The sequence below is a fragment of the Schistocerca nitens genome, chromosome 7, assembly GCF_023898315.1.
Source record: "Schistocerca nitens isolate TAMUIC-IGC-003100 chromosome 7, iqSchNite1.1, whole genome shotgun sequence".
Taxonomy (NCBI): Eukaryota; Metazoa; Arthropoda; class Insecta; order Orthoptera; family Acrididae; genus Schistocerca; species Schistocerca nitens.
Window position 1 is genome coordinate 155394140 of NC_064620.1, and position 21263 is coordinate 155415402.

Sequence of the window (21263 nt, forward strand, 5' to 3'; positions counted from 1 at the left end):
ATAAATCTTGGCACCACTAGGTATTTGTGAAAATAATTTGGGCATCCCTGCTGTGACATTTCTCAGTTTTTTTCTGTCTCTAATAAAATTATTTGACTTCTTCATTGGATTGCAACACTGCACTCTTACAGCACTGCACTTTTTACTTGGTTCCATATTGATACAAAAACCACCTATCTCCTTCAATTTATAGATTTACTTGTAAATGAACTATTAAATATACTAGATACAAACTGGGCAACACAGGGGTAACAATTGATTTGCTCTAAAACCGCAGTGCACAATAACGCTGTAGGCACACTAAGCCTTAGAAGGTAATAGTCTTATATCCTCTCAACAATGGCTCCAGTCACTGAATGATTGTACAGACATCAAGCACTGTGCTTGTTTCAACTTGTTCACAGCATGCTGCATACATAGACAGGAACACAAGCAAGCTCAGCCTTCATACATGGCTAAAGTCTGTGCTAATGAAATGTGCAGTTTTGGACCAGAAGTATTACATCAATATTCTCCTTACAAGTTTTTCACACCTTATTTAAATCTTAGCTATAGGTCCCACACTCAACATTTCGTTTTGCCAATTAATAGACTAATAGTTTAAACTGTAGGAAACTAAAGAAATAAGCAATCAATTATAGAAAATGTTGTTTAGTTTTGTTACAAGAAGGTGATATTTTGATATTTGTAGTACTTTTTTACTTACCTTTCAGTATATTTTAATGAAATTCGTGTTTGTTAAAGGTCAGTTGGCTCAAACTATGGCTGTTAGTGAAAAACAAGAGTCTTGAATAATTTTTTTTTTAACAATGAACCCATCATCATCATCCCACATTTATATTTTGCCATGTGATTTTTAACAATATGAAGTAGTTATAGAAATATTTTGAAAATTTTCAATTATGTACTTTTTGCAAAAAAATTAAATCAAAATATTAATTAGTATTTTGAAAAATGTCGTTAATTAGAAGCTATGTTTTGTTGTATATCACTGGAAAGAGCATGAAAAATGCTGCAAAATGACACCTTTTCCAGCTCTCTAGCTCAATTAGGGAAGATTGTAGGGCACTTTAAAAAAAGTCCATGCACACGTTTTTGGCCAGTTTTTGAAAAGTTTACAGGACCATATTTCAGATATGGTTTGAGGTAAAAAAATTGAAATTTGGTATTTTTTTTAGTTTCAGCATCCACTATAAGTATACCAACTTTCAGCAAAATCTAAGAGGGTGAGGTCAAATTTTTATTTAAAGTGTGTTGATTTGTCATGGAATGACCCACCACAGCTATGGTGAAACATCTTAGAATAAACATAAGCAGAACTGTTTGTACATAAAGTGTATGTCACCTTCCAAAAATTTAGTAAATTTTGTTGTGCTACTAAAAGATAATGCACATTTTAATTAAAAGTCCTGATACAGTACAAATAATGAAAGGAACAAAGGTAACAACTCAATATTTAGTTGAGGCATTAAGAAGTCTACCTTTACTCCTTCCATTATTTAAAAGATAATTCAGATGGACTAATATCCATAATACATAATTATAATGCAAAAATAGTTGTTACATATCCACAGCAAGTTTCTGTGAAAAAGAATTGTAATTATAAATAGTGACCACAGTTCCCATTGTGGGGTGCAGCGATTGTCGCTGGGACTCCTCAGGTCTGACGTAATGCTGGAGAGTTGCTGCTGTCTGGACGAAGGCCATGGTGACGATATCAAATTGGCGCCTTATTGCTGCTGGAAACAGGTCGAAATCAACACCATCGCTTCTGGATTTGGCTGGCTGGGGCCTGCCTCGTCTCGTGTCCAAAGGTGTGATCCCAGAGGCGTGGCACAATGTTAAACGTATCGGTAGTAGTCGCAACATTTCTCTCGGCTGTGTGATTGGTAGACCTTTTGACTATCTGAAAGTTTAGTAGACACACTGTAGCTAATACAGGTTGATTGGTATAAAACTGAATCATTTTTGGTGGTATGAATACTAAGAAAAAAGAAGATTCTACCATAATTTTTGTTTAATTAGACTTACAAAAGTTGTACCAAGTCAGAAAGTACCTGCTTTTGTGTTGAGTGCAGCCATGAGATTGGAACTTCCTTGATGTGTGAAATGGTGTTCTGCTAGCTTTCATATACATAATTACTGGAGGTGTTCTGCATGCTTATTCGTCTGTTAACTGATCTGTGCCTAACATGCTCATCTGGTACTACTATCTAGCATGGTAAGTCACATTAATTTTTTGCCCTATCACCTTCACTCAATATTTTTATTGCATAGAAAAATTAAAAGTGCATGGTATGATGTTTTATACGAATCATCCTGTGACTCTTTATGTTTTAAATACAAAGACAGTGTGAAATACTACCAGTCATCTAACAGAAGTAGTGTTGTGTTTGGTATAACTTTTTGCTGTAAAAAGTACAGTATTTATATATTGTAAGCATTGTATTTGTGAGAAATTTTGTTAGTTAGCAAGACTGTAATCTAGTGATATGAAATTGTGTATTATGCTCATCTGAGAGGAATATAAGATGACTGGAAGAGTACCGCATTGTCTCACTGCTACGCTGAATGTTGGTGTTGGGCCATTTTCTTATGCGTCTGTCAATAAATTTGCTTGACTGTTTCCTGTGTTAGCTTATATCTGTTTATTGTGACTGAGTATTGCCTTAAAACCTCATCTCAAAACAATAACAATGGCATTCAGCAAAGAATCTTGTTACAAACATGAATTAAGTGCTTGCTTATCACCAGTGTGATGTGTAGTGCAGATAGCAGACAGGCTGAAACATATAAAAATTACAAATACTTCATTTAACAGCAATAAACGGGAGAAACGTATGTGCTCTGCTGATTTGGGATACTACCAAAAGACAGAAATTTGAAATTCTATGTGCCATTAGTTTGTAAAGTGCAGTAATGTTTCTGCATGTTGAAAGCTCAAGTTCTCACTTCACTTACCACTCAAGTTAACAGTGAAATTAAGTCATATACAAGGGCTATGCCGAAAGTTTTTAGCAGCCCGTAAACCATAAGGCGGAGGACAATGGGGTTGTTTTCATTCGAAACAGCAATGTTTTTCGACCTTGGGACGTGTGCGCGCAGCCCCTGGCTAGCGGTGATTCCCCCATAGTGCGGTAAGAAAGCACAGGCAGTGCTGAGTCAGAGATGGTGCAGGATGGAGCTGTCACACCCAGACTTTCGCACCATGATTTTTTATGATTATAAAAAGGGTTTAAGTGCCGAAAAATGCCATTCTTCTTTGCTGCATGTTTTTAGCGAAGCTTGCCCTTCTAGGGCCACTGTTGGAAATTGGTTTCGCGAGTTTTCGAGGGGTCGGCAGTCAATTGTAGATGAACCTCATGCCTGTTGGTTGCCACATTCCCTGACAGAAAGCCAAAAGGATGTGAGAGTGGACTGGTGTCGTTTCATGCTCGAAAAATTCAATGGAGGGAAGTCCCAAGACACCTACAATATTGTCACAGGTAATGAAACATGGGCCTACCATTATGACCTTGAAACGAAGAGACAGTCTTCTGTGTGGTGCTTTCCAGGGGAGGAACCACCCACAAAAGTTCAAAGTCGGAGCTCTGGAAAAAAGATGGTGGCAACTTTTTTCACAAAGATCGGGGATCTCACCTCTGTGAGCTTTGACACACGTTGTACAGTCAATGTTGAATGGTACGTGAACGATTGTCTTCCAAAAGTCATCACCACATGGAAGTCACAGCATCCAAAGTCCAAGAGTGGGCACCTTCTACTGCATCACAACAATGCACCTGTGCACAGGGCAGCCAGAACGATGGACTTTCTGGAGAAGGAAAAAGTCCGAGTGTTACCCCATCCCCCCCCTATTCACCTGACCTGGCCCCCTGTGACTTCTTTCTGTTCCCTAAGACTACGGAAAAAATTTGAGGGCAGCGGTTTTCATCAGATGAAGAGGCGATTGCAGCGTACAAGAGTGCACCAAGTGAGATCCCAAAAGAAGCTTGTGCTGATACATTTTCTAAATGGTTTCAGAGAATGGAAAAATGTATACATGCTAATGGAGAGTATTTTGAAAAGTTGTAAACCTTCTTTTTGCAAATAAATTTTTTTCACACGTTCTGCTAAAAACTTTCAGCAAAGCCCTCGTACACTGCCTAACAGAGATATGAAGCACCAGAAAGGGACGATGAAATGAAATGAAACTTAATGGGTTGAGAGGGTATGGGACGTTGTTGTAGGGAGTGCAAAATTGCACAAATTTTACAAAGAAATGGGCAGTACTTGCCAGCAAGATGTTGTAGTCCGTCTGGCTTCGATGTGTGCACTGATTTGGTGGGGAAGGGTGTCATAAAGCCATTGTACCCTCTCGTAATACAAGCTGGCCCACAATTGTTCTACCAGATCATAGGTATCCTGGATATTGGCACAGGAACAGTTTTGACATTCGAGCTGGTCCAACACTTTCTATTGGGGAGAGACCTGGGCATCTTGCTGTCCACTGAAGCACCTAAGCATTACACAGACAGTTCATAGAGACGTGCCGTGTGTCGACGAGCAATGTCTCGGTGAAAAAGGATGCCCCAATACTGTCGTATGTGAGGTAGCACTTGAGGACACAGGATGTGCATGACATACCATTGTGCCATCAGAATTCCATCAGTCAATACCATCTATGACCTGAAGCCATACTCGATGCCTCCCCACATCGTCACACCAGGAGTAACACTGCTTTACCTCCTCAAAACATTGGAAGAATGGGACTTCTCACAAGGTCGCCACCGTATTTATCAGTCATGGTCATCTGGATTAGTGCAGAACCAAGATTCATCACTGAACACAATCTGACACCATTCATCAGCTGTCCATGCTTTCTGGTCCCAGCAGCACTCCAAATGCAGCTGTTTCTCTTGTGTTAACTGCAGCCTTTGTATGGGATGATAATTCCCATGTCCTGCTGCTGTTAGTCTCCAACCAATAGTGTGGGATGACACAGAATGTTGCAGGGAGTCCATTACTTGTTCTCAGATAAGAAGTTATGATGAGCTTGATGTTACTCCATTATCATGCTCAGAGGCGGTTGACCAGGACATGGACAATGATTATGCCTGCACTCACATTCCCATGCCATCAAACACAGAGTCACTGTCATACCCAAATACCTCACAAATTCAGACATTCCATAATTTGACCAGCCAACTACATGAATACCCAGAATGAGGCCCCTTTCAATCTCATTAGATGCTGACATCGCTGTTTCAACAGCTGAAAGCGAGGGGAAACTACAGCCGTAATTTTTCCCGAGGACATGCAGCTTTACTGTATGATTAAATGATGATGGCGTCCTCTTGGGTAAAATACTCCGGAGGTAAAATAGTCCCCCATTAGGATCTCCGGGCGGGGACTACTCAAGAGGACATCGTTATCACGAGAAAGAAAACTGGCGTTCTACGGATTGGAGCGTGGAATGTCAGATCTCTTAATCGGGCAGGTAGGTTAGAAAATTTAAAAAGGGAAATGGATAGGTTAAAGTTAGATATAGTGGGAATTAGTGAAGTTCGGTGGCAGGAGGAACAAGACTTTTGGTCAGGTGATTACAGGGTTATAAAGACAAAATCGAATAGGGGTAATGCAGGAGTAGGTTTCATAATGAATAAAAAAATAGGAGTGCGGGTTAGCTACTACAAGCAGCATAGTGAACGCATTATTGTGGCCAAGATAGACACAAAGCCCATGCCTGCTACAGTAGTACAAGTTTATATGCCAACTAGCTCTGCAGATGATGAAGAAATTGATGAAATGTATGACGAGATAAAAGAAATTATTCAGGTAGTGAAGGGAGACAAAAATTTAATAGTCATGGGTGACTGGAATTCGACAGTAGGAAAAGGAAGAGAAGGAAACGTAGTAGGTGAATATGGATTGGGGCTAAGAAATTAAAGAGGAAGCCACCTGGTAGAATATTGCACAGAGCATAACTTAATCATAGCTAACACTTGGTTCAAGAATCATAAAAGAAGGTTGTATACCTGGAAGAATCCTGGAGATACTAAAAGGTATCAGATAGATTATATAATGGTAAGACAGAGATTTAGGAACCAGGTTTTAAATTGTAAGACATTTCCAGGGGCAGATGTGGATTCTGACCACAATCTATTGGTTATGAACTGCAGATTGAAACTGAAGAAACTGCAAAAAGGTGGGAATGTAAGGAGATGGGACCTGGATAAACTGAAAGAACCAGAGGTTGTAGAGAGTTTCAGGGAGAGCATAAGGGAACAATTGACAGGAATGGGGGAAAGAAATACAGTAGAAGAAGAATGGGTAGCTCTGAGGGATGAAGTAGTGAAGGCAGCAGACGATCAAGTAGGTAAAAAGACGAGGGCTAATAGAAATCCTTGGGTAACAGAAGAAATATTGAATTTAATTGATGAAAGGAGGAAATATAAAAATGCAGTAAATGAAGCAGGCAAAAAGGAATACAAACGTCTCAGAAATGAGATCGACAGGAAGTGCAAAATGCCTAAGCAGGGATGGCTAGAGGACAAATGTAAGGATGTAGAGGCTTGTCTCACTAGGGGTAAGATAGATACTGCCTACAGGAAAATTAAAGAGACCTTTGGAGAGAAGAGAACGACTTGTATGAATATCAAGAGCTCAGATGGCAACCCAGTTCTAAGCAAAGAAGGGAAGGCAGAAAGGTGGAAGGAGTATATAGAGGGTTTATAATGTACTTGAGGACAATAGTATGGAAATGGAAGAGGATGCAGATGAAGACGAAATGGGAGATAAGATACTGCGTGAAGAGTTTGACAGAGCACTGAAAGACCTGAGTCAAAACAAGGCCCCGGGAGTAGACAACATTCCATTAGAACTATTGATGGCCTTGGGAGAGCCAATCATGACAAAACTCTACCATCTGGTGAGAAAGATGTATGAGACAGGCGAAATACCCTCAGACTTCAAGAAGAATATAATAATTCCAATCCCAAAGAAAGCAGGTGTTGACAGATGTGAAAATTACCGAACTATCAGTTTAATAAGTCACAGCTGCAAAATACTAACACGAATTCTTTACAGACGAATGGAAAAACTGGTAGAAGCGGACCTCGGGGAAGATCAGTTTGGATTCCGTAGAAATGTTGGAACACGTGAGGCAATACTAACCTTAAGACTTATCTTAGAAGAAAGATTAAGAAAAGGCAAACCTACGTTTCTAGCATTTGTAGACTTAGAGAAAGATTTTGACAATGTTAACTGGAATACTCTCTTTCAAATTCTGAAGGTGGCAGGGGTAAAATACAGGGAGCAAAAGGCTATTTACAATTTGTACAGAAACCAGATGGCAGTTATAAGAGTCGAGGGGCATGTAAGGGAAGCAGTGGTTGGGAAAGGAGTGAGACAGGGTTGTTGCCTCTCCCCGATGTTATTCAATCTGTATATTGAGCAAGCAGTAAAGGAAACAAAAGAAAAATTCGGAGTTGGTATTAAAATCCATGGAGAAGAGATAAAAACTTTAAGGTTCGCCGATGACATTGTAATTCTGTCAGAGACAGCAAAGGACTTGGAAGAGCAGTTGAATGGAATGGACAGTGTCTTGAAAGGAGGATATAAGATGAACATCAACAAAAGCAAAACGAGGATAATGGAATGTAGTCAAATTAAATCGGGTGATGCTGAGGGGATTAGATTAGGAAATGAGACACTTAAAGAAGTAAAGGAGTTTTGCTATTTAGGGAGTAAAATAACTGATGATGGTCGAAGTAGAGAGGATATAAAATGTAGACTGGCAATGGCAAGGAAATCGTTTCTGAAGAAGAGAAATTTGTTAACATCGAGTATAGATTTAAGTGTCAGGAAGTCGTTTCTGAAAGTATTTGTATGGAGTGTAGCCATGTATGGAAGTGAAACATGGAAGATAACTAGTTTGGACGAGAAGAGAATAGAAGCTTTCGAAATGTGGTGCTACAGAAGAATGCTGAAGATAAGGTGGGTAGATCACGTAACTAATGAGGAGGTATTGAATAGGATTGGGGAGAAGAGGAGTTTGTGGCACAACTTGACTAGAAGAAGGGATTGGTTGGTAGGACATGTTTTGAGGCATCAAGGGATCACAAATTTAGCATTGGAAGGCAGCGTGGAGGGTAAAAATCGTAGAGGGCGACCAAGAGATGAATACACCAAGCAGATTCAGAAGGATGTAGGTTGCAGTAGGTACTGGGAGGAGATGAAGCTTGCACAGGATAGAGTAGCATGGAGAGCTGCATCAAACCAGTCTCAGGACTGAAGACCACAACAACAACAACAACAATCGCTGTTTCACTTGAATATGCAGCATCTGTGTCCTTCGATGATCACTCAGCATCTGACATGGTTCCCACCCCTCATATACTCTACCGGTTCTACTAACAACACTAAACATGAGCAACACTAAAAGTCTCTTCTGGCCTTTCTGCCTGTCAGAGAATTGTGACTCTAATCATTTACATTTGTGTCTTTGGTGGATGTGTGCACGAAGCTTCATTAACATCTGGCCATTTCTTCTGGGTGCTTCACTCTGTTGTCAGGCAAGATAGTTGAATATCTATCACCAGTGGTTATCTTGAAAACACAAGTTCATGGTGTACTTAAAATAACATTACAGTCAAAATGTTAACTGCAAATACTTCACAATATTCAGTGATTAATTTTTTTAAGTAATTGTATGGGACATATGTCACTGGCAAACAGACATGTTTTCCATCAAGAAATGTTTATGACCTCACAGTCTAAGTATGGTAGCAATAGTGTATGCAATAACAGTATAAATTTCAGTTCTTGGATGGTGTAATTGACTGAAATGCTTTCACTTTTATTATTTTCAAGTCGTGTGAACTATTATCATCGGAAGCATCTGTTCTGGCTTTGACTCTTGGTTTTGGCCATTTACATCTTCCTCTTTGGAATTTGTTGGGTGCAAAAAAAAAAATAAATAAATAAATAAATAAATAAATAAATAAATTTAAGAACTACCTATGAGCCTTTTTTATTGCTGTTTCTTTGTGTCATTAGTTTCAAATCTTGTGAGTCAGTGTTCTGGTATATACAAAAACAGGATGTTTCCTTAACAAGAACTCGGTGCCAATAACTTTTGTGCTACAACTGTTGAAGTCTCTAAGAAAATGGGAAAAATGCTGGTGACAGCATTCCTGTAAATTATTATTTTATTTTAATTTACTTATACAGTTCTTCAAAATTGCACTATACTGAGTAGGCATTTGCTGTAACTTTTGCATACATTTTTCTTTAATGTATGCATAAGTATTTAAAATATGAATAAGCTGTACCTACCTTGTTTGGACACTTCAGTTAACCACCCTGAAAAAGGATAGTTTAGAAGAAAGAGTCAAGTGACTTTGGTAAACAACAGTGCCACACTTGATCCAACACCTAGGGATAGATTTCATTGACATAATGCATCATTGCCAAGGATCAATCCTGTCCAAAAAATATTCCACTCCTTATTACCAAAGGCACATTCTGCAAATAAATTCGACAATTCAGTAGGTCCTACTTTAAATACATATACTTTGATCTCATAACTCACTTGTTCATAATAACTGTACTAATAAACTGATTAACAATTATAGTAGACCAAAGCAGTGTTGAGATTTTGAGTCACAGATAAATTTACCAGTGACTGGAACTTGTGAAATAAATTTATCGTTGCCCATTCAAAATATTTTTAATGCTTGACATATATCCTTCGTCAAGGTAGTCGACATGCTGATGGATAGGAGCAAAAGCCCTGATCATATAGTATGATGAGGCTAAGAAAGCCTTAAAGGTAATGCAACCTCCAGTATGGTGCACATTCTTTGCAAATAACTCTTCAAAAACCGATCGCCAAGAGTTTTTAAACACTAACACTGATATCAATCGGATGTAAACACTTGTACTTGCAGCTACACCCGCAAAGGGACAACTTCCCCTGAATACCAAAATGCTCTGAAACCAATGTGTCCTACAGGCGAAAATATTCATCATCAAGAAGGAAAAAGGTCAGCATCCTTGACCATACAAACACCATCACCTCTAAATAAAGAACAAGCTTTACCAAAACTGAAGAAAATAAGATTAAAACCATTGGATGACAGACCAGAGACACTATTCAGCCGTGACGATAGTGCCACAGATGTTGATGTCCTCATATAGGAACCCAATAGCGCAACTAATTTTCTCCTCCTGACATTTGCACAACTCCATGGCAAATAGGGAAAGAATGGGGGTGGGGTAGGGAGGGTGGAGAACCTTCTTGGAAAGATGGCTGCCATAATTCCATTCTAACCTACTGACTACAGACAGGCAAATCTATGTATTCATTGCAGCTGGTACTGGCAGCCAGTCTTGTGAAGCACTTTTGAGCAAAGTTTTCTGAAAACTGTCTTGAGCAGCTAGTTCAACTGCCCACATGCAATGGAAATATTTAAGATCTCGTAGCTACAAACAGGCCTCATATTATCATCACACTCATTGTAGGGACAGGGATCAGTGATCATGATGTCATCATAGTGAAAATGGTTATTAAAGTCAATAAATCCATCAATATGGCTAGGAGAGTATTTTTGCTAGTTTAAACAGATGGTAATTCACACTCTGGGATAATATGTGCTGAGTTGGGTTAGGGTTGGAAAAAATTCACCATGCTTTTATATCAAAATTCGGAAAATGCTGAGGAAACGGAGACTCTTGCACTCTCGGTTCAAGAAAGAAAGTGGAAATGACAGGCAAAAGTTGTTAGGAATTTGTGCATCTGTAAAAGATTGATGCATAAAACATACATTATCTATCACCGTCATACCTTCACTAAAGATCTGGCTGATAACTGGAGAAAATTCTGCTCCTCCATAAATTCGCTAAGTGGGTCGAAGGTTTCTATCCATTCTGGTGTGGCAATAGAAGACAGCAAAAGGAAAGCTGATGTATTAAATTTTACATTAAAGAAATTCACATAGGAAGATTGTACAAATATAATGTCTCTTGACTGTTGCACAGACACCTGTATGGAGGACATAATAATAGCTGTCTTTGGTGTAGAGAAGGAACTGAAAGAACTGAAAACAAATAAGTCACCATACAAACAAATAAGTCACCATGTATGAATGGACTCCCTCTTCAGTTTTACAGAGAGTACTCTACGGCACTGGTCCCTTAATTAGCTTGTTTTTATTGTGAATCTTTCGCCCAGTGCAAAGTCATAAGCAGCTGGAAACAAGCACCTTGACTAACCTATATAAGAAGGGTAAAAGAACGTACCTGCAAACTTAGACTAGTATCCTTAATGTTGACTTACTGCAGAATCCTTGAACATATTTTGAGTTGAAATGTAATTAATTTCCTTGAGACAGAAGAGCTGCTGTCCAAAAATTGACTTGGATCTGGAAAGTGTTGCTCATGGGAAACACGGCTTGCTCTTTTCTCACATGATATCCTACTACATGTGGATGAAGGGCACAGGCAAATTCCATATTGGGAGATTTCCGGAAAGAGATTGAAATAGTGTACCACTGCAGACTGTTCATGAAGGTACAAGCATAAAGAATAGGTTTCCAGATATGCGAGTGGCTCAAAACATTACTTAGTAATAGAGCCCAGTACATTGTCCTTGGTGGTGAGTGCTCATCAGAGACAAGGGTATTGTAAGGACTGCCAATGGAGGTGTTGAATAAAGCATGTAGTCTGCTGCTTGACAATCATGTCGATTAGATACTTAGGCATAACATTGCAAAACAGTTTGAAATGGAATGAGCACGTGAGGGCACTAGTAGGGAAGGCAATGGTAGACTTTGCTTTCTTGGGAGAATTTTAGGAAAAGTAGATTCATCTGTATAGGAGACCCCGTGTAGAACATTAATGGGAGCCATTCTTGAGTACTGTTAGTCTTTGTGATCCCTATCAGCTTCGGTTAAAGGAAGATGTTGAAGCAATTCAGAGGTGGGCAGCTAGATCTGTTACTGGGGGAATCACTAGAAGGAAGACAATGTTCTTTACTCAGAGCACTATTGAGAAAATTTAGAGAAAAATGCGTGTGAAGCTGATAGCAGAAAGATTCTACTGCTGCCAGTGTATAATTTGCATAAGGACAACAAAGTAAGAGAAATTGGGACCAAGCAAGGTGGCGCATTGGTTAGCACACTGGACTTGCATTTGGGAGAACAATGGTTCAAACCCGTGTCTGGCGTCCCTTCTTCCCCCCCCCCCCCCCTCTCTCTCTCTCTCTCTCTCTCTCTCTCTCTCTCTCTCTCTCTCTCTCTCTCTCTCTCTCTCCATGATTTCCCCTGAATCGCATCAGGCAAATGCCAGGATGGCTCATTTGAAAGGGCATGGCCGACTTCCTTTTCCATCCTTCCCTAATCCAGTGGGACTGATGACCTTGCTGTTTGGTACCCTCTCCCATATCAGTTAACCAACCTAAGAGGAATTGGGGCTAACACAGAGGCATATAGTTAGTAGTTTTCTCATGCTATATTTGCAAGTGCAGCGAGAAAGGGAATGACTAGTAGTGGTACATGGTACTCTCTGTTATGTGATGGCTTGGGAAGTATGTACATATATATGTACAATTCAGTGGACTGATAACTCATATAAAGCAACTTAAACTCCAGCACAGTGCCTGTTTCTGCACTAGGTTCTTGCAGAACTTACTTAAAAACCACTGTTCTGTTACGTACGCTCTACACAGGACAGGTGACCTTAGTTGCAACAGAGTTAAGGGTGGGCTGACATTATTCGTTAGTAACATGTCCCACTCATCCCTTGCTGGCAGTTTATAAGATCGTGAAAAATCACTATTTGCTCAAAATACTTTTCACATTGTAATGAGCCTCTTTATTTTGTCCTTTTTTATTGTAGCAATAAGTTAAATGGAGATATATTAAACTAATCTTTCAAAGTCCTCTCTCCCCACAGCCATGTTATCCTGATTTTAATTTATATTACTGTAGCCAAAAATATGATACACACAGACACGTATACATAAGTGTCTGCACACAGTTTCATGTATTGTTGTCAGTTAATAATCACTTAATAATCCACTAGTCATGTAAAATGAGACAGTAGTTAACATTCGATGACAGCCTTATGTAATATAAAGTTAGAAGAATATTACATGTACATTTGCCAAATATGGCACTACATTAAGTCCCCCATTTAGGATCAAAGAAATGTAGCTCCAAAAACATGTTTTTTGAGATAATTTGATTTAAGGGTTTTGTCCCAAAAACTGAGTACTTTCTAATAGTTTTTCACAAACCTTTGTACAGTAAATAAAAAGTATACTTAATTGACTGTTGTTTTCTAGTAAGTGTTACATATTCTAGTCACTTGGTGGAAATTAATTAAATATTTAATGAAATTATGCACGTAGTTACATTTGTCCGATCCTTAACTTCATGGCTGCTGCTGCTGCATAACATCTACATCTATATGATTACTCAGCAATTCACATTTAAGTGCTTGGCAGAGGGTTCATCGAATCACAATCATACTATCTCTCTACCATTCCACTCCCGAACAGCGCGCGGGAAAAACGAACACATAAAACCTTTCTGTTCGAGCTCTGATTTATATTATTTTATTTTGATGATTATTCCTACCTATGTAGGTTGGGCTCAACAAAATATTTTTGCATTCGGAAGAGAAAGTTGGTGACTGAAATTTCATAAATAGATCTCGCCGCGACGAAAAAGTCTCTGCTTTAATGACTTCCATCCCAAGTCACGTATCATATCTGCCACACTCTCTCCCCTATTACGTGATAATACAAAACGAGCTGCCCTTTTTTGCACCCTTTCGATGTCCTCCGTCAATCCCACCTGGTAAGGATCGCACACCGCGCAGCAATACTCTAACAGAGGATGAACAAGTGTAGTGTAAGCTGTTTCTTTAGTGAACTTGTTGCATCTTCTAAGTGTCCTGCCAATGAAACACAATCTTTGGTTCGCCTTCCCCACAACATTATCTATGTGGTCTTTCCAACTGAAGTTGTTCGTAATTTTAACACCCAGGTACTTAGTTGAATTGACAGCCTTGAGAATTGTACTATTTATCGAGTAATCGAATTCCAACGGATTTCTTTTGGAACTCGTGTGGATCACCTCACACTTTTTGTTATTTAGTGTCAACTGCCACCTGCCACGCCATACAGCAATCGCTTTGCAACTGATACTGGTCTTCGGATGACCTTACTAGACAGTAAATTACAGCATCATCTGCGAACAACCTAAGAGAACTGCTCAGATTGTCACCCAGGTCATTTATATAGATCAGGAACAGCAGACGTCCCAGGATGCTTCCCTGGGGAACACCTGATATCACTTCAGTTTTACTCAATGATTTGCCGTCTATTACTACAAACTGCGACCTTCCTGACAGGAAATCACGAATCCAGTCGCACATGAACATCAAACAAATAATATGCAGCATTAAGTGATAGCATATTAAGGATTGCTGCAGTTGTGTTAATAATGTCCTTATAAATATAGATTACATGAAACAAGCTATGGGAATGTGTGTCAGTGCTTTCAGTGAGTACTATAAGCAAGAGAACTGTTTTCAGGAAGTTTATCATCAGTCTGTGATGGAGAATACATAAAAGCCATTATTATTTTCACTTTGCATTATTTGTCTGCAGTAACATTGAATAAACAATTTACAGGCAACAGAAATAATATTCTCGTTTTTTAATCTTCACGTAACAAACATGAAAAAAATCATTTTAATGAAACACAGTGCTCCCTCACACCTGTTTCTGTTTGTGGATTACTGTTTCAAAAATAATAAAACACAGACATTTAAATGAGCCAAAATTAGTGGTTTACATGAAATAGCTAAAGTGATGAACTAGCAACAATAATAATGGAGACAAAAACAGAGAATAAACATGAAATCTATTCCTGTGATTCTTCCATGTTTTCCACATTTTCTAAATCGTTAGCAGTATTGAGTCCTTCATATAATGTGTGATACCTGGGAGGTATAATACCCTTATTACATACATCTATAACATCATCTTTTTTTCTTTTCTTTGATTATGCAGAGAGGACTGTCATATGCTGGGCACAGAGTATTGTCTTCAGGTCCTGAATTCAAAGAATTTCCTAGGCCAGGTATTTTCATGGTGTGCAAAACTTGAAAGTCACGATCATCGTAGGAATACTTGAAAAACATCATGTCAGTCTGATCTTTCCTATATTGCATCCAAACAATCTCTAAGCCATTTCACAGTTTCCCCATTCGCAGCCAGTTTTTCTAGTCTGAATTATTTTCTTCTGAAGCCGGTTGAAATCTAAAATTTTAGTGTTATCCATTTCTGTCACTTTGTACTTGTTGGAGGTCATTCTTAAAATTGTATAACAGCCAATGGGATCAGAAACATCCACATGTTTACTTTTTCTTTCGATGATTGCATGCGCTGAGTCTACTTCCATTTGTGAATGTCCAGGCTCAAAAATGCATTGCTCAATAGTTTGAATGTCCAGTGTATTCACTGTATGCAAATGCATAGTGCTCATGTTGGACATTATCTGCTGTTGTGGCCCCCACGTGTATCAGAAAACAAGGTTATTGGTTTTCCTTGTGCATGATTTTTCAAAAAATCCCTCAGACATGAAGCCACCTCTGTGGAACCCCTTTCTGCTGTTGTCTCGTCCCACATGTGGCAATCGGTTTTGTTTTCTCCTAAACTAAGAACTGTGAGATTGTACATGGAGAGCCTTCTTTTATAGAATACTGCCTTTGCATTCACTTTAGGGCAGTAAAACACAGCTTGTAAGTCAAATTCAGCTAATGAAGTTTCGCCTTTTCTTGCACTTTCTTGCTTAATGTTCTTAAATTCCTTCACCATTTCTTTCCTTTTCAAATGCTCTTCCTGTTCCATTTAAAATCTTTGTCTTCCTTTTCTCCAACCAAAAGGTGTGAAGACTTTAAACATTTATCACACACATCTTTTCGTGACATGTGGAATTTCATATTAAATTCCTGTGTGAATATCTACCTATACAATCACAATTTCTTGACTGTCTTTCCTTCCTCATAGCGTTGTTCCCAATATAAATCATACATTATCTTAATACTCATATCAGCAGTAAATAATCTGCTGGACATTCTTTCCTCTTGTAATGAGAAGGAAGGGTAGGAAAACTCTTAATGTGTTTCCTTATAGCCTCTTTACTTTCTTCGGCTCTCTTTATATCTGGCTCATGACATAATCTTCGCTCTTATGTTCATCTCTTTTTTTTAAAATAGTATTCCTTACATAGGTTTCAGAAATGTCAAATGTCTTCGTACACACTTGAATCTTATCAGATCCGTTTATTATTAGATAAAATTTCTTGATCCTCTTCCTTCGTGAGTTATCCAATTTTGACCTCACACTCCGTTCTCTCCTCCTTCCACTATCTTATTTAGATACTGCCTTTGTGGCTCAACTGATCCAAGATCGCAGTAGGCTCTATGGATATTTTGTCTGTCTTGCTCAGTAAACTTACTGGTGCACTGTCATGGACATTAGAGAAAGCTTTTGGCTTCACATTTCTTGCAGGAATTTCAGAATTCTTTGCAGAAATATATGCCCTACCATGCTGTCGATGGATTTTTCTTTGATTTCTTTTCCATTCCTCTTTAACCGCTACCCTTTTTCGTTTTCTTGTTTTGTTACTATTGTCAATACCAGCATTGTCATCTGCAATTTCTGTGTTCTGATTGTGATGATTTACTTATGCACTAGTTGGATCCTCAGCAGTTTTTGTGACATTCTTTACAAGAGACATTCCAAGTTCATTCAACACTGCTGTCTGTAACAATAACATGACACGTATTCAAAGGAAGGGAAAATAAAATTAACTGCAACTGCTATAGTCTCTAGTAATTGTTTGGCTACTCAACAGAATCTGTAGTGTTGTCCAGTTCATAGGAAGGATCATCTGTATCTGAACCAATGAATGTCCTTAGTATCTCCATATCACCTTCTTCCCCAACTATGAATATAAATAATAATAATAATAATAATCATCATTATTATTATTATTATTATTATTATTATTATTATTATTATCCTCTCTTCCTTTTCTCAGACGTTATGTCTGGTCAAAAATGGAAAGTCACGTGGACCTTGATCAAGCGTGACTTGCTTTTAACTGTACGGTATATGTTATATTGCATTTAGGAACTTTCGGGTAATTGAACATGTATCAATAATTACAGATTTCTGTAGTTGTATATATAAGTTTGGATGTAGCTGTATTGCATTGATGTACTGGTGGATATTGTGTGGTAGGACTCCTGTAGTTGATAATATAATTGGTATGATGTCAACTTTATCCTGATGCCACATGTCCTTGACTTCCTCAGCCAGTTGGATGTATTTTTCAATTTTTTCTCCTGTTTTCTTCATTATATTTGTTGTATTGGGTATGGATATTTCGATTAGTTGTTAATTTCTTCTTTTTATTAGTGAGTATGATGTCAGGTTTGTTATGTGGTGTTGTTTTATCTGTTATAATGGTTCTGTTCCAGTTTAATTTGTATTCATCATTCTCCAGTACATTTTGTGGTGCATACTTGTATGTAGGAACGTGCTGTTTTATAAGTTTATGTTGTAAGGCAAGCTGTTGATGTATTATTTTTGCTACATTGTCATGTCTTCTGGGGTATTCTGTATTTGCTAGTATTGTACACCCGCTTGTGATGTGATCTACTGTTTCTATTTGTTGCTTGCAAAGTCTGCATTTATCTGTTGTGGTGTTGGGATCTTTAATAATATGCTTGCTGTAATACCTGGTGTTTATTGTTTGATCCTGTATTGCAATCATGAATCCTTCTGTTTCACTGTACATATTGCCTTTTCTTAGCCATGTGTTGGATGCGTCTTGATCAATGTGTGGCTGTGTTAGATGATACGGGTGCTTACCATGTAGTGTTTTCTTTTTTCAATTTACTTTCTTCGTGCCTGTTGATGTTTTGTGATCTAAAGGGTTGTAGAAGTGGTTATGAAATTGCAGTGGTGTAGCCGATGTATTTATATGAGTGATTGCTTTGTGTATTTTGCTAGTTTCTGCTCGTTCTACAAAGAATTTCCTTAAATTGTCTACCTGTCCATAATGTAGGTTTTTTATGTCGATAAATCCCCTTCCTCCTTCCTTTCTGCTTAATGTGAATCTTTCTGTTGCTGAATGTATGTGATGTATTCTATATTTGTGGCATTGTGATCGTGTAAGTGTATTGAGTGCTTCTAGGTCTGTGTTACTCCATTTCACTACTCCAAATGAGTAGGTCAATATTGGTATTGCATAAGTATTTATAGCTTTTGTCTTGTTTCTTGCTGTCAATTCTGTTTTCAGTATTTTTGTTAGTCTTGGTCTATATTTTTCTTTTAGTTCTTCTTTAATATTTGTATTATCTATTCCTATTTTTTGTCTGTATCCTAGATATTTATAGGCATCCATTTTTTCCATCGCTTCTATGCAGTCGCTGTGGTTAACCAATATGTAATCTCCTTGTTTAGTGTGTTTTCCCTTGACTATGCTATTTTTCTTACATTTGTCTGTTCCAAAAGCCATATTTATATCATTGCTGAATCCTTCTGTTATCTTTAGTAATTGGTTGAGTTGTTGATTTGTTGCTGCCAGTAGTTTTAGATCATCCATGTATAGCAAATGTGTGATTTTGTGTGGGTATGTTCCAGTAATATTGTATCCATAATTTGTATTATTTAGCATGTTGGATAGTGGGTTCAGAGCAAGGCAGAACCAGAAAGGACTTCATGAGTCTCCTTGGTATATTCCACGCTTAATCTGTATTGGCTGTGATGTGATATTATTTGAATTTGTTTGGATATTAAGTGTGGTTTTCCAGTTTTTCATTACTATGTTTAGAAACTGTATCAATTTAGGATCTACTTTGTGTATTTCCAATATCTGTAGTAACCATGAGTGGGGTACACTATCAAAAGCTTTTTGGTAATCAATGTATGTGTAGTGTAGTGACCTTTGTTTAGTTTTAGCTTGATATGTCACCTCTGCATCTATTATCAGTTGCCTTTACATCCTCGTGCTCCTTTGCAACAGCCTTTTTGTTCTTCATTTATAATTTTGTTCTGTGTTGTATGTGTCATTAATTTCTGTTTAATGACTGAAGTTAATATTTTGTAGATTGTTGGTAGGCATGTTATGGGGCGATATTTAGCTGGGCTTGCTGTGTCTGCTTGATCTTTAGGTTTCAGATAAGTTATTCCATGTGTAAGTGTATCAGGGAATGTGTATGGGTCTGCAATGTAACTGTTAAATAATTTAGTTAGATGTGAATGTGTTGAGGTGAACTTCTTTAACCAGAAATTTGCTATTTCGTCATTTCCAGGGGCTTTCCAATTGTGAGTAGAATTAATTGCTTGGGTGACTTCATGTTGCAAAATTATCACTTCAGGCATTTATGGTATCATCTTGTATGTGTCTGTTTCTGCTTGTATCCACCGTGCATGCCTGTTATGTTGTACCGGGTTTGACCATATGTTGCTCCAGAAGTGTTACATGTCTGTTATGTTTGGTGGATTGTCTATTTTAATGTGTGTGTTATCTATTGTCTGGTAAAATTTCTTTTGGTTTGTGTCGAATGTTTGGTTTTGTTTCCTTCTATTTTCACTTTTTTTTTGTATCTTCTGAGTCGTTTGGCCAATGCTTGTAATTTCTGCTCCTTTTTGTCTAACTGCTCTATCGCTTCTTGTTGTGAGATTTTACCTAACCTTTTTCGTTTTTTGTCTGATATTTCATTTCTTATAAATTGTGTTAGCTGTCCGATGTCTTTTCTCAGTTTTTCTATTTTGATCTGTAGCCTGTGTTGCCATGCTGGTTTTGTGGGTTTCTTCTGTGTGTTGGTTGGTTCTGATCTCTGCCTAGTGTGTATATTTAGTGTAGTGAGTGCTCCTATATAAACCAGTAGTTGTAACTCTTCCATAGTTGTGTATTCATTTATTTTGTTGTGTATGATTGTGTTGATAGTTTTTATTGTTGTTTCGACTTGTGGGTTATTTGGTGGTCTAGGCAAGAATGGTCTAATGTCTGTATTTGTGTCTTTGTATTCTATGTATGTTAGCTGAAATTTTTCTTCTATATCTAACATCTGTGTCACTTCGTGTTATTTGTGCTTGTTCTGGTGGCTGTCTTAAGATTTCGTTTTCCTCTGATCGTTTAACTGATGCGTGTTGTTCTTTGTTTGTTTGCTCTGGGATGTTTGAGTCCATTACTGTATTTTCTTCTTCTTCTGATTGCATATTATTTTGTTCCAGTATTTGTTGTACTTGTTGTTTGATGTGTTCTAATTCTGACTGGGGTATCCTGTTATTTTTTATTATTACACGGATCTGATCAGCTAGTCGCTGTTCTGTTAAAAATTTTAATTCTGGGTATCTGGTAATAAATGTTGTGTATACTTGTGATCTGTATCCAGTTGTGTTGGTTCCTAGGTTTGTTGCTTGGTAATAACAGAACATGAGGTGTCGATTAACTTCATCTGACCATGTCATCCTCTGGCTTTGTTTTCGTTGTCGGGTGGTTGCAGGAAGCATATCCTGCAAAACACCTCTATTAGGATTTAAATCATTTTCCAGTTGGCTAGCAGTGTCGTTACCATTGTGGGCGGGCATAGGGTTCAAGTGTCGTCCCCGACCATGACGGCGCTTGTCCGAGGCTTCTTTAGTTCTGTCCTGAGCCAAGTAATCACACTAAAAGTGGGGTTAGCCCTATTAGTGGTTTGTTCTTTCCGTCGCCTTTTACGACTGGCAGAACATACCGGAGGCCTATTCTTTTCCCGGGCCTCCACGGGGATTAGTATTATTATTATTATTATTATTGTTATTGTTATTCTTTACTTTCTCAGACGTTAAATCTGGTTAAAAATGGAAAGTGACGCGGACCTTGATCAAGCGTCACTTCCTTTTAACTGTATGGTATGTGTTATATTGCATTTAGGAACTTTCGGGTAATTGAACATGTATCAATAATTACTGATTTCTGTAGTTGTATATATAAGTTTGGATGTAGCTGTATTGCATTGATGTACTGGTGAATATTGTGTGGTATGACTCCTGTAGTTGATAATATAATTGGTATGATGTCAACTTTATCCTGAAGCCACATGTCTTTGACTTCCTCAGCCAGTTGGATGTATTTTTCAATTTTTTCTCCTGTTTTCTTTTGTATATTTGTTGTATTGGGTATGGATATTTCGATTAGTTGTGTTAATTTCTT

At 38.0% G+C, this 21263-nt stretch overlaps 1 protein-coding gene across 4 annotated transcripts in view; it reads left to right on the top strand.

Annotated features, from left to right (window-relative positions):
- Positions 1–21263, top strand: part of LOC126194828 (glutathione synthetase-like) — a 157792-nt gene that overhangs the window by 56471 nt on the left and 80058 nt on the right. For 2 of the 4 annotated variants that reach the window (XM_049933159.1, XM_049933158.1), the window contains exon 5: positions 1639–1814. The exons of the other annotated variants lie outside the window; for them this stretch is intronic. In XM_049933159.1, the coding sequence (XP_049789116.1) occupies positions 1639–1814 (176 nt within the window). The remainder of the gene's footprint in view (positions 1–1638; positions 1815–21263) is intronic. 4 annotated transcript variants of the gene reach the window in all.